Consider the following 14,038-nt stretch of genomic DNA (forward strand, 5'->3'; position numbering starts at 1 on the left):
TACGGGACGCATTTTCATCCGTATCTTTGTGAACGATTCCATTTGTAGTAACCGCTGTTTTGAATACAATTCAATAGTTAGCTAGCTAGCTAGCCAGGATAACAAGCATGCTGTGAGACCATTCCGACCTAAAACCCAGAATTTTAATATTGGCTAGGTGACAAGTGACAGCGAAGCTATCATAAAGCTAACTGGCATTCAAACCCGGTGTCTACACTGCGAGACCACAACATTTTAAAAAGCAAGACAGAGCTAGGGAGATTAATTTGATTGAGTTATGGTTTCATGTAGTTTTCTTATATAATGTAACGACAAAAATGACCAAAATTGGTGTTAATTGTATGGTATAAAACAAGAAGGAACTATTTTTTCTTGATAGAATCATTGATTTCATAGAATTAATGACCAGAGGTTTCTGCTTAACAACGGTGCAAACAGAACTACCAACCAGTTTTTGCATAACAATGGTCTAAATAGAACTACCAACCACAGTTTTGCTTAACAACGGTAAAATAATGTGCCCAAATGGCCACGGAAGAATATTTCACTTTCAGGTGATTCAGTTGATAAAAATCAATAAATATTAAAGTAACCATATATAGTCATTGTTGGTAACCTGTATAAGTGGAATAAACCCCTCCGGGCTGTCCCGTGATTGGAAAATAATGTCTGTCGGTGGTGGTCAAGTGACCTTGGCTTCGCCTCGACCGCATCACCACCCCCGTCATACATTATTTTCCAATAACGGGACAGCCCGTTGTGGTTTATTCTTTACATAATTTGTAGACATCATTCGTTTACTTTCAATATAAAAGGCGAATGTCAGCTCATCTGTGTTTTGTACCTGAGCGTGAGACGTTTCTACTGTTAACATTCCTTGTATCTGGGGCGTTATTGTGGCTGGGAGACCGCAACACATCGAACACAGTGCATTCCTTAAGATTCACACCTTGTTGAAGTAAATGCTTCGTCATAATGCGGTGTTGTTATCTTTTTTAGTCTAGCTAAACCAAACTTTCGAGCGTTTGTTGCAGTCAGCTATGGTCCAGGATGTAAACAGAAGTGTCTCTTCTCACATACCTTGTTGACGTACTGCGTAACAAATTACGTGACATTAGGTCCACGTAGCAGGCCCTGCAAATTTTATGGACTGTAAAATGCTCACTGCGGTTCACTCAGGAGCACGACTGAAATATGCAAAAGTTAGGAACCGAAGCAGAATCGAAATGCACGGGTTTTATCGAATCCACGGTTCTTGGAAATTTGGAACCGGTTCCAACTTGGATCCGGTTCTTGATACCCAACCCTACCAGGCACCCACCAGCTATTCCATTGGGTCCTCCCCCAATGGCAGCAGATATTTTTACATTTGTGCTGAACTCAGCAAAATTGCTCAGCTGGAATCTCTGGATCATCAGACACCCTGTCCCTGCCTCCCTCTATCTCTATCCTGACTCTGATCCTTCCCGTCAATCCCTCAACCCCCTCATTGCCTGAATGTCTCTCTCAAACAAAAAAGGGTACCTAGTTGACCATGCATGTTAATCTCAGTCTGACATGTTTAACCATGTTTGATTTGGCCCACCTTGGTCAGATCTTAATAATCTGGTTACATTTATCATGTCACTGTCAAACCATAGATACCTGATTGTCCTGTTCTTGATTTACCACAGTGATGTGGTTGACCTTCCAAAGCCCATCTGTGCCAGACCGTTGTGATCTGGTCAACAGCGTCACCCTATCTCAGGTGAGACTGCAGTGATCTGGTCATCAGCACAAGCTCTTTCTCTGTAAGACTACACATGACCTAGTTGACTAATACCTGACCATTTATGTCAGATTGCAGTAATCTGGTCAACTGTGTGGTCCCATTTCAGTTTTGGACTGTGTTGACCCAGTTGACTGCAGCCAGCAGCCATTTCCCCAAGGTCAGACCGTGGTGATCTGGTCGACCACATGGGTGCTGTCTGCCATCTCCACGCACTCAATCTCCTCTCGTCCGTCACCTGCCTGCCGTTCTTTCCTCTTCTTCTTGGACGGTGGCAGGAAGGTAAGTAGGATGGGCAGGACAGCCAGACAGTGGAAGGCAGTGATGTGTGCGGTGAGAAAGAGGCACCTGAAGAGTGTGCGAGTGAGGTTGGACGGCACAGCAGCCAGTGGCAGCAGGGCGACGCTGTAGCAGGCGTAGCTCTGCAGCACGGGCACACCGTGCCTCTCCAGTGTCAGCTTCACCCATTGAGTGCGCGTGTAGTCCTGACCCAGTGCGAAAGCCGACACCAGTGGCATGCACCAGTCCACGGCATGGTTGATCCCATAGATCAGGCACAGAACCGAGATGCAATCCAGCTCTACCCGCCACAGCGTCATGAAGCCGATCACACCAAACTCCACCGAGGCCACCGTCACTGTCAGCCACACGTTGACCAGTGGGTCAGCTACTAGGAAGGCAGAGAAGAAGAGGAGGAAGAGGGTGGAGATGCAGGAGTTCTTAAGCGGGGCGCCCACCGAAGAGGCATACCGGTCCATGTAGATGAAGGAAGGGTTGAAGACAATGAACTTAACCCGGGAGGTAAGTGAGAGTTTCCGCAATGTGTCCAGCAGGACGTACATCTCCTCCCGTTTGTTCTCTGTGGTCTTGGCCACCAGGAACATGCGAGAGGCCACAACATCCACCTCACCGTCGGTGCGCTTGATGAAGATTATGTCATCAGAGAAATGCAGGAACTGTGGCAGGCGTAGGAAGCCATGGCGCAGGTGCTCAGTGAAGTCATGTTTGGGCAGGCTGGTGCTCACATTGATGCTCCGCAGGTAGCTCAGGTAGCTCTCGAACCAGGAGATCCTCTCAAAGCCCTTAGTATACTCCAGCACGTCCTCCTGCACACTGGCATTCCAGTACTCGATGGATTCGTAGATGTAGAAGCCAATGACGGGGCTGTAGTTACTAAAGTAGCGCTGCTGGGCCCGGGTGTAAACAATGGTGTTGGTCTCTGTGGCAACCACGTTGCCAATGTCTGAGCCCTCGGTCACCTGCAGGTAGCCCATCAGAGCAAATGAGATATAGACTAGGTAAACCAGGACCACAAAGGGCTTGACATAAGTGTTGGTGATCCAGTCGCAGTAATACCGCTTCATGAAGGCCACCAGCAAGTGGCTCTCATAGGCATGCAGATCACCTGGCTCACCTGTCTCCTCATTGTACTGGGTGTACATGAGAAAACGGTACCAGGCCGGCTTCTGCTGCAGCAGTTCGGGCTTAGGCACCTTCCTACAGAACAGGCTGTGCTGGTAGTTATTCTCCAGGTAGCCTGTAAAGACTAGATTGGAACCATAAAAGGAGAGGACGTAGAGGTAGTTGAAGAACACGGAGATGCAAGTGGTGCGGCAGAAGAGGCGCACAGCCTCAATGTTGGTGAAAGGGCTGGCACCAATGCCGAAGGTGACCAGGTACAAGGCTGTGCTGGCGGTGAAGGGCAGCATGCAGTCTGAGAACACTGCTGCTACACGCTCTTTCACGTGCTGGTCCACCCTCGTTCGTCGCCATGATGACAGCATCTCAAAGGTGCCAAGCAGCCCATGACCTAGGGAAAAGAGTACAGAAGATCAGCTTCTGTTCTATGCTGTGGGATAATCCAAACTCAGGCTCTGTCCCCCATGAATACCCTAAATCAGTTAAGGTTGTTGAAACGTTGTGCGTTAGTTTTTCTATAATGTTGTGATCTAACTTATTTTAACACAATTCAGATTTAGCTCATTGCCACTTGCTTTCTCTTTGAACTCAATTGTCTCAATTTTCTTTGTCACTCAAAGTAATTTTCCAGAAATTGTTTCGTTTCTGTAATTGGGACCAAACTGATTCTTGACTGACGAGTCAGTCTGTAATTTAGTCAATTAAAAACAAACAGGAAACACTTTCTAAACTAATATTTGTCATATAGTACATTGCAGAAAAACAATGCTTTATTGGCACTGACTGATTAACCTCTTTGCGCACATGCCAAATCTGGCCAATCCATGCCCATTTAGGGGGTATCCTATTTAAAGCTTCATAACTCCAGATGTAAGCATCACAGTGACTTGAACAACGAGTTACGTAAATGTGCTCCTTATGAAGGTCTAAAATCAAACATTGATATCAGATAAAAAAATAATGCAGAAACATTGTCACATGTTGTACAGTACCTAAATGTGTAATCATTAACTCTCATATGTTTTTTTCTATACTCTACAGTATGTATGGGGATGGTACAAAAATGCCAAGTTACTCACACATACAAAGCACTGTCTATAACTCATTCATTCAAACTGCCTAAATCTACGCCTGCTTTAAAAGTCTTGATATCAAAATTGTCAAGTTACTGCACTACAAACTATATAGGCTATCTTGCATCACCGAAATTAAAGAAGCTGTATTCAAAAGCAATGCTACCCAATGCTATGTGTTCTAAATGGTTTCAAGTCACTTGGCCCTGTGTGTATAAGCATATAGTACACGAACAGGCCAAATATATGTGTGGATGGGTTTGTAAGAGTCAAGATTGATTTAATATGCCTGAATATGTGAAATTTGTATCGGTAAGTATATATTTAGCTGCCCATCTGTTGTGTGAATGATTGTGTTTCTTGGTATAAATGTCTGTTCGTGGGTGTCTCATGGCACAGCCTGTAGAGCACTATCCACATGCTCATTGTAAGCCGCGACGTCGATGGTTCGAATCCGACCGCACGTCTTTCCCCATTCTTCGTGTCTCTCTACACTGTCCTGTCCAATAAATCTAAAAAGCCCATAAAAATATATTTAAATAGTAAATGTCTGTTCATAAATGTGAACGTTACATGCTTCAAGAGAAATGTCCCCATGGGGATAATGAAGTAGGAATGTAAGTACAATATTTATTTTACATGCAGTATTTATTGTAAGTAGCAATTTGCTACTAGCAAATATACAAGAACTTGTACATTTAGTAAAATGAACTTGACAACCAAGTATAAAGATATGTTTTCTGGAAGAATATGCATTCTGTAGGTATTCACCAGCAGTTCTGTACATTCATTTAAATACCTTGCATGAGGCAATTTGAGGTATTTGATACTTTGATGTGACATAAAGTTTAAATTACATTGTAAGATGGTAAGATGAAAGAACACAGGGCCAAGTGACTGTATTATTCTCGGCATTTAGCCCGAGAAATATTTAATAAACAGATAAAACCGACTTAGAGAGCTTACAGTTTATTGTCTGCTGCTGCACATTACAGTACTGACTCACTCGCATAGTGATCTGCATGTTGTTTACATATCCACTAGGTGGCGCATGGTGCATGATCAACAATGACATACATTTGCTGTCAATGCTATGCTGTGGCCTTGTATGTTACAGTGACTTGAAACAATTTAGAAAACATTGGGTAGCATTGCTTTGGAATACAGCTTCTTTCATTTTGGTGAGGCAAGATAGCCTATATAGTTTGTAGTACAGTATCTTGGTGTCATTTTTATACAAATACCTTTAATGGCAGACCTAGATTAAGGCAGTTTGAATGAATGAGTTATAGACAGTGCTTTGTATGTGTGAGTAACTTGTCATTGTTGTATGTTGAAAACATGTTTTTTATGAGATATCATTTCTTTTTGCAAAGTGTTATAAGAAAGTGAGAACAGTAATGCATATAAATGTAGACGATGAGAAGCATGCATACACATAGATACATGCAAACACGCATACAGCGTAGGTAGTGCCGGATGTACACTGGTTTGATTGGGAGGCAGAGCGAGATTTTGGGGGGGCCAAGAGGACATGATTCGTGATGAACAGCGGAGTGGAGCTGGGTGTAAAAATGCGAAGTAACCCTTTAAGAAATGGTTGTGGATTATGCAGGGGCACCATATGGGGGGGGGAATTAGGACGATTCTAAGAGCCTGGACTGACAGGGGCCCTAAAAAATTATTAGAACATTCGGTACATTTTTTTCAATATTAAATTATTAACCTATCATCATTAATAGAATATTTTATTTACAATGTACTAATAAAACCAACGGTTTCTTTTTCTTTTCTTGTTTTTGAAAAAAAGAAAACATCCAGAGAGCCTTTGCATTATCATATGGCCAAGGTATGTCTCCATGGCTTTGATTCAGACTGAAATATGGTTGTTTACTTATTGCAAGCCTGCAAAGGTAGAGTTATTTAAAGCTTTGAATGGGTCGATTGGGTTCTGGAGGTGTGGTTACAGCAATTGTGCAGGGCTGGCTTGGCCTGTGGTGGTGGGGCCCAATGTGATATCTTTTCATGGGGCCCAAAATCCCTGGCCCAAAAAAAATTATTTTATTAATGATGATAGGTTAATAATTTAATATTGAATTTTTTTTACCTCATGTTCTAATATTTTTTTAGGGCCCCTGTCAGTCACAGGCCCTTAGAATCCTCCTAACTTCCCCCACCATATGGCGCCCCTGAGTGCACCACCGTTCAGTAGCTGTCTGAAAGTGATTTTTTTTGGTCAAATGTGTCTGTGGTTTTAAAGAAGAAGACAGCTCAGTAAGCACAGCTGAGTTATGGTTGTATCCATATGGCCTGGCGATATTGTAGGAGGTTAAGTGAACGTGCAGATGGTACGTCATAATGCAGTCTATACATTTTGGTAGATGCGGTGCAAAAGCAAGAGTTGAGAAATAAAAGACAATTCTTAGTGAGCAAATAAGCAAGTATAAGAAATCCAGTTCAAGCAGGGCTTGAACCTGTGACTCAACAATCCGGAGACCATGACATTACCACTAAGCCACAAAGTGACTAGCTGTAGTGACTAGCAATTCTATTGGGTAAAAAGATATGTCAGTTTTGTGTGTGTATGCAACATTTTGATTGGCTGGGTTTGGTGGAGGATTGGCAGATGAACGTAAAATGACTGTTACGACTCAAACTACAGTCGTGACAAAAATGGAGACAACACAACAAGGTATGCTTTCAAACAAAGGAATGATTTATTAAGAAGACAATGATGCATGTATGAGTGAAATGTAGGGTATTTATATTAAATGTGTGTGGATGCGCGTGTGCAACCACATGTGAATGTACAACACAAAACCTGTGAAGAAAAGAGGGTGAAGGAAAAAACCTGCGGGCCGTCCAACCGCCCAACTTGGTGCAGGATTACCTAGAATTGAGTGAGAAAGAGAGAGAGAACGCCCAGAAAGCACTGGGGCTTCCTTATTATAGGGTTTCTCCCCAAGTGTTCTCAATTAGAAAGGGGGCACCCCACACACTGGCCAACTCGGTAACTACAATAAAAATAAAAACATTAAAGCCGCAAGCGGCGTTGGGAGGGGTCCAAGCATTGGCAACATCGCGCCCCCGAAGGAGCGATTTTAAAATGGCTTTGTCCTCATGAGCATATGCCTTCACCCAACATATCTACTGAATATCATGATGATCGTATGAAATATTGATGACTTATGGCCAATTTTGTGCTAAGAGACGCTGTCGGATGACTTAGTTGCGTCACCATGGATGTGTCCTGGCCGCTTCCCGTAAAGGCCTTTACTATGTCGTAACACTTAGATGGCATGTCGTAACACTTAGATGGCCCGGCGTGTATGCACAGCTGCAGTGTTTCTGCGCCGCAACTAAAAAAGGCGTCACACTAGTGTTGTCACGATACCAAAATTTTGACTTTGATACTGATACCAGGTTTAGTATTACGATTACTCAATACTGAAATGATACTTGAAACTTAAACGATGCTAATTCGATACTCGGTACCTAACGATACTGAAATTACCTTAATAGATCAGAATATGTCCACAAGGGTTGACCTCATTTTCGAATTCATGGTTTATTAATGACCTGGTTCATTAACAACCTTTAAGTTGAAGCCTCTTCAACATATTAATATGCATAGGCCTATAGTGTTACAACACTGAACAATAGAAAAATATGTTAAATATATTTCGAAAATTAAACAGTTGTAAATTAAATAATCTTTAAAACAGGTCTTTCACCTTTAAATAGATTTAAAAACAGCATATTTGAATAACAATACAGCATCTATCTATAATAAAATATTTCCAAATTGGAACACCTATTGCTACTGAAGTGAACTGAGTCAAAGCTTGCGCTGTATCAAGGAGCTGAGTGCACAAGCGCAAGTCACCTCACTTGGCAACCTTAGTTGCTACTGCCTTCTAGCGAAGATTCTGACAAATTACACTTTTCATCCTCTCAATCAGTAATGCGGGAGACAATTTTCCCTGGCTTCTACATTTCACTCAAAACTACCGAACGTCGGAATATTCTAATACCGAACCGTTTCTTTTCTTTTTTTTTTTTTTTTTAAGTACCGAGAAAGTGCTGAAGTTTCGAAATACCGTGCAACACTACGTCAGACATATATTCCAATCCATTGCTCAGTTTAGCAGAGAATGCACATTTCAGAGCACCTCAGAGACAGACATGATAATAATACATATTTCATATAGCCTAATAAATACGACATTAAAAAAACGAAACAAAAAATGAAATATCAACTCGACATTCCTTGCTAACATGCGTGCTGCGCGAAGAATACCTTATTATTTATTTTAGACATTGGCAGACAGCATTTGCGTCTTTTGTTTATATTCAATAATAATTGCAGCGAGAAACTGCAGCTATAGACACAAGAAAGTTTGTTATATTATGGTAGCAACGGAATGAAGCGGACTACATATATAGGCTATATTTACCGTCATTGTTTTATTATACCAGCGTGTTTTCGAGAAACTCAATTACTATCCATAAAAATGGTTTAGCTATTCAGCATAATGACGGATGGAGATGGGACGAAAATAATTTTCAACCGTCCACCACGTTTTAGCAACGTTCCAACACTCTCGTCATCACTGTTCCATGGCTCACAAAAAACTATTACACTAACGCTTACATTGCAGTGTGATATATCCACATTATATAATACCACTAACCTATTTAAAGACACCCAATTTCAAAAAGAACGTATAAAACGAAAAGAACGTATATAACTGAAATATTTTGAGCAGTAATACTTACATAGCAACATGACATTTTATCTGTGTTTAGTAGTATAGAGACAGAAAATCAATGACAAAGTCCTATCCGCTTCTGTTTTGCGTCAGAAAACGATGTCAGATTGGTCTATCAGCAAAGAAATGGCTTAGCTATGCCCCGAAGTCCTCCATAATAATAGTACTCTCCAAGAAATTATGAAAATCGTTGACAACGTTTCGTTAGGTGCATCGTCATTAATGCTACGCCACAGTGAATGCGCAAGTGCATGTGATAAGAAAATATTCCGTTACGCTGAACTATAAAACGCCATTCCAAATGCAAAATCAGACATGTTATACATCGTTAGAAAGCTTATACTCTCACCTACTGAATAAATGAACTGTCAATCAAGCCAAATTATACCAAAAACGGCGACAACGCCGTAAGCAACAGGAATCACAAACGGATTGTCCAAGACAATATATGACCACTCAGTCGCAAAAGGGACATCTCTACGTGTAAAACCGATGGTAAGATTGTATATTTATTCAATGTTTAGTCCCAGATATTGACTGTAGAATGACATGGTATAATTAAAAAAAACTTTGTCTCGTTTATTTCGTTATTCAGTAAGCAGCGTTTTCACTGCTGTATTGGCATATTTTAGGGCAAATGTCGGGTTTATCTTGTTGTTACGGAATATTACATTACAGTACATTACAGGCATTTGGCAGACGCTCTTATCCAGAGCGACGTACAACAAAGTGTATAACCATAACCAGGAACAAGTGTGTCGAAAACCCTAGAGGGCAGTAGCCTACCGTTCCAAGTGCAGGGAACAACCGCATAGTTCAACTTGGACCCTGTAGGTTAAACTGATTAACACTAACACAAACAAGAACAGCAACAACGCAGTCTATGCAAAAATACAAGCAATAGTTAAGACTAGTTAAGTCACCTACGAAACAACTACCTAGTTACAACCCTAAGCTTACAGTCAATTTAGAGATTAAATTGAGAATACGATTTATCTCAGCATAATGACGGATTCAAAGACTAAACGAACTCACCCGATATTGTCTTCAAATGAATCCATGCCAAAGAAAAGTAATGGTTCATCCTCTCAAAAAGCTTTTACTAACAAACTTTTAGTAACAAAAAACTAAATATCAACTCGCCACCCCTGCTACCTGCGCTCGGAGTACCGTATTATTTATTTAGACATTGGCAGACTACAGCATAAATTGCGTCTTTTGTTTATATTCAATATTATAAATTGCAGCGAGAAACTGTAGCTGTAGACGCAAGATAGTTTGTTATGTTATGGTAGCAACGGAACGAAGCGGACTATACATGTATTGCCATCATTGTTTTATTATACCAGCGTGTTTTCGCGCGTTTGCACAGAAACTCCAAACCTACCAATAAAACGGTTTAGCTATTTCTCACCATAATGACAGATTCAAAGACTAAACGAACTCACCCGATATTGTCTTCAAATGGATCCATGCCAAAGAAAAGTAATGATTCATCCTCTCAGAAAGCTTTTACTAACAAACTTTTGGTAGCCTATCCTAGCATGCACTCTGGGTGGCACTGTCTTCCATTGCTTCCCTGACGTTCAGACCGTCCCCTCACTGATAAAAACTAGACCCTACATTGTCGGATTACTTGCGTCGCCATGGATGTCGCTTGCCGTAAAGAAGTTTACTAGATGTCGTAACCGTTTAGATTTGGAGCCACAGCTCTTCTGCACCCCACCTAATAAAAAAGTCCAAATGGCAGGCAAACAATATGGTGGACATATGTAGTCCCAATGGCAGAGTTGTAGAGTACGTTGAGATGCATAGGTTCATGAAGTTTTGTGTTGATCTAACTTATGGTGTGGGAGTTATGGCCTTTTACGCATGACCCTTTGTTATAGCGCCACCATCTGGCCGACATAGGTGATTTTTAGTGCCTGAGTAGTGGGGGGCCATAGGAATCCACCTGCCAAATTTGGTTGCTCATGACAAAGACAATAGGGTTCCACCAGCTTCGCTGCTTGGACCCCTAATAATAATAATCCTAACAGATACAATAGGGTTCCACCAGCTTCGCTGCTTGGACCCCTAATAATCCGAACAGATACAATAGGGTTCCACCAGCTTCGCTGCTTGGACCCCTAATAATCCTAACAGATACAATAGGGTTCCACCAGCTTTGCTGCTTGGACCCCTAAATATTAGAGACAAAGTCGTCACACCCCCACCGTTAGAAGGCACGCTACAATGATGTCTTGCATGAAATGTTGTAACGCCCAGATAAGCGCGAGAGCTTCCTGCTCAATCACGGAATAGTTTAACTGGTGTTTATTAAATTTGCGTAAGAAAAACCCTACAGGGTGATTTATACCGTGCTAATCTGACTGCATAAGTACAGCTCCCGCGCCCACCTGACTAGCATCCACGTACAATATGAATGGCTTATCGTATCGCGAAGCAGAAAGAATTGGGGCATGACACAGGAAGGACTTGGCCGCTTCAAAAGCCTCCTGACAAGTCTTGGTCCACACAAAGGAGACTTTACCGCTTAACAAGTTCGTTAAAGGCACTACGACTATGGAAATTTTTTTACAAAATCCACGGTAATAGCCAACTATACCCAAAAATCGCATCAAATCTTTTTTGGGTAGGCCTATGATTGGCTATTACCACGGATTTTGTAAAAAAAAAAATATGCGGAAACAGAGATCTTGAATTGCTTCAACTCAATTAAATTTGAATTTTTTCAAACGTGTCCACATTCTAAGTACTCATCCACCTTGAAAATGGTGTGTGTAACTCCCGAACAAAATCAACATTAGACTGCTTATCTCCCTTTTTCCAATTTCGGAAACGCTGTCGATAAGCTTCAGTTACTAATTTATACTCTTTTAGTACAGCAGATTTTACCTTGGCATATGTTAAAGTGTGGTCCCATGCAAGTAAAGCATAAGCTTCCTGCGCTTTTTCAACACCGCCTGCAGCCAAAGCACCCGATTCTCTTCAGACCAGGCTCGAGACTGGGCAAGTTCAAAAAGGACAAAAAATATGTCTGGGTCCTTCTCATCAAATTTTGGCATTAACCTCAGCTCACCACTGATTTTTTGTCTTTCTGGCTGCCAGGATAAAACATTGATTCTTCCCCCCCTATTAAAATGGAACTTTCGGCCTTTCCCTCACTGACTAACTGTAGTTGGGATTCGTGGAACTTTACCAAGTCTTGATGTTTCTGCTCTGCAAGCCTTATTTTGGCCAATTCAAGCTCATTTGTCATTTCTAATTTTTTAAGCTCAGTCTCCGCCAACTTCAGTCTTACCCCCGAATTCCCCCGGATGCGGCTGTGTCGCGTTCCGGCTGCGACGTGGCCGCCGGAGCTGATCGCGGCCACTCTAGACGATGCTTGTGGTTCCACCAGATGCGCCGCAGCGTGTTTCAGAAGCGTCTCAGAAGTGTCCCAGAAGCAGCTCTCCACTCCACTAAGAATACACGCCTCGTCTATTTTTGACAGAAGCCACTTCTGGGACGCTTCAAGTAGGAGAAGAAATGGGTAGTCAGTCCCACTTTTCCCTCCTGGCAGACTCCCAATCGTATATGAATGTATTTTTAACAACTAAAACACAGCAACAAATCTTTGATCCATGTCATAACTGGACTTAACTTTAGGCTATTAACTTTGTCTGTAGGCTACAGCACAACAAAGTAGGAAATAACAACAATAAACGCAATTAAAACAGACAAAAAAAAAAAAAAAACCATTTAACTACGTAGCCTACTTAACCATGGTAGAAGCACAGAAATCAAGGACAAGTGACCAAATCAGGAAGTCAACAAATTCAGGCAGACAAAACGCTCTGCTTCTGAAACACTTCTGGTGGGGTTTGAAGCCGTGCGGAGGATGGAACAAAACCACGTCGCAGCCGGAACACAACGCAGCCGCATCCGGTGGAATTCGGGGCTAGAGTACTCTCACCTGCATCTTGAGGGTCTGACATATTTGTATTTAAGAGGCTTCGCTTCACAGAGAGCTGATGTAATAAATCTTTCAAAAAGATAATACTATGATTAGAACTGGCTAGTTCTTGAGGAACTCCCCAAGACTCCGCGAGTAATGACAGTTCAGCTTTTTGAAGGAGCCAAAAACTACTTAATGATGGGCGGAGCAGAAATTTGTTTATTTTTGGATCTTTAGCTCAACAAAGTCTTGGCGTCTAGTATGCACAAATACCACACCGGTATCAATGCAGAAAATGAACTTATTTAAGGTAAGAAAGTACCACAGCGCAACCTGTGCGCCCTCTATGAGGCCAAGCACTGACAATCTAGTATTTGGAAAAAAAAACAAAAAAACATTGGCGTCAAGTTCAGCTGACCGTCCGCTTACAAATGCTCAACAGCAGAACAAAAACAAAGCATATACACAATACTACCACAACGCCACCAGTAATTTTACTCTGGACAAAAATACCAACAAAAGCCAGAACTGGCGATTTAGCCATAAACTTGGCTGAGTGCCCTGTCCCACACAATACCTAATCCTCTAACCCTGCTTCGTCTAACATTGGTGCTAATACAGGAATCTTTAAATGTGAGGGAAGCGGCAGAATTTCAAATTACCCATCAAACAAATTTAGGCAAATCCCAAACAGTTGAAGGATAGAGAGACCATATATACACCGATCAGCCACAACATTAAAATCACCTGCATTTTTCTGCTTTTTTCTGATTGAATATTTTGTTTTCTCTGTTTGTAATCAAACAATTCACACATGGTCAAAGCGCAGACTCAGAGTTTTTATTAAAGGGTATTCTTATACATTTTGGTTTCACCATGTAGTAATTACAGCACTTTGTATACGTAGTCCCCCATTTCAGTGTTTTAGACAAATTAACATAATGTCAAATAAGAATGTTTTGTATTTGGTTGCATATCCTCTGCATGCCATGACTTCCTGATGTCTGTGACCTATCAACAACATCAGAGTCTAGATAGCTTATTGTCAGGTTGTCCTACAAGCGAT

General features: G+C 41.6%; 1 protein-coding gene across 1 annotated transcript in view; it reads right to left on the reverse strand.

The window, feature by feature from the left end:
- Positions 1-543: 543 nt before the first annotated feature.
- ptchd1 (patched domain containing 1) overlaps positions 544-14,038 on the reverse strand; it is a 55,627-nt gene continuing 42,132 nt past the window's right edge. The window contains exon 3 of the mRNA XM_035416334.1: positions 544-3,578. Within this exon, the coding sequence (XP_035272225.1) occupies positions 1,930-3,578 (1,649 nt within the window). The 3' untranslated portion in view covers positions 544-1,929. The remainder of the gene's footprint in view (positions 3,579-14,038) is intronic.

This window comes from Anguilla anguilla, chromosome 4 (assembly GCF_013347855.1).
Source record: "Anguilla anguilla isolate fAngAng1 chromosome 4, fAngAng1.pri, whole genome shotgun sequence".
Taxonomy (NCBI): Eukaryota; Metazoa; Chordata; class Actinopteri; order Anguilliformes; family Anguillidae; genus Anguilla; species Anguilla anguilla.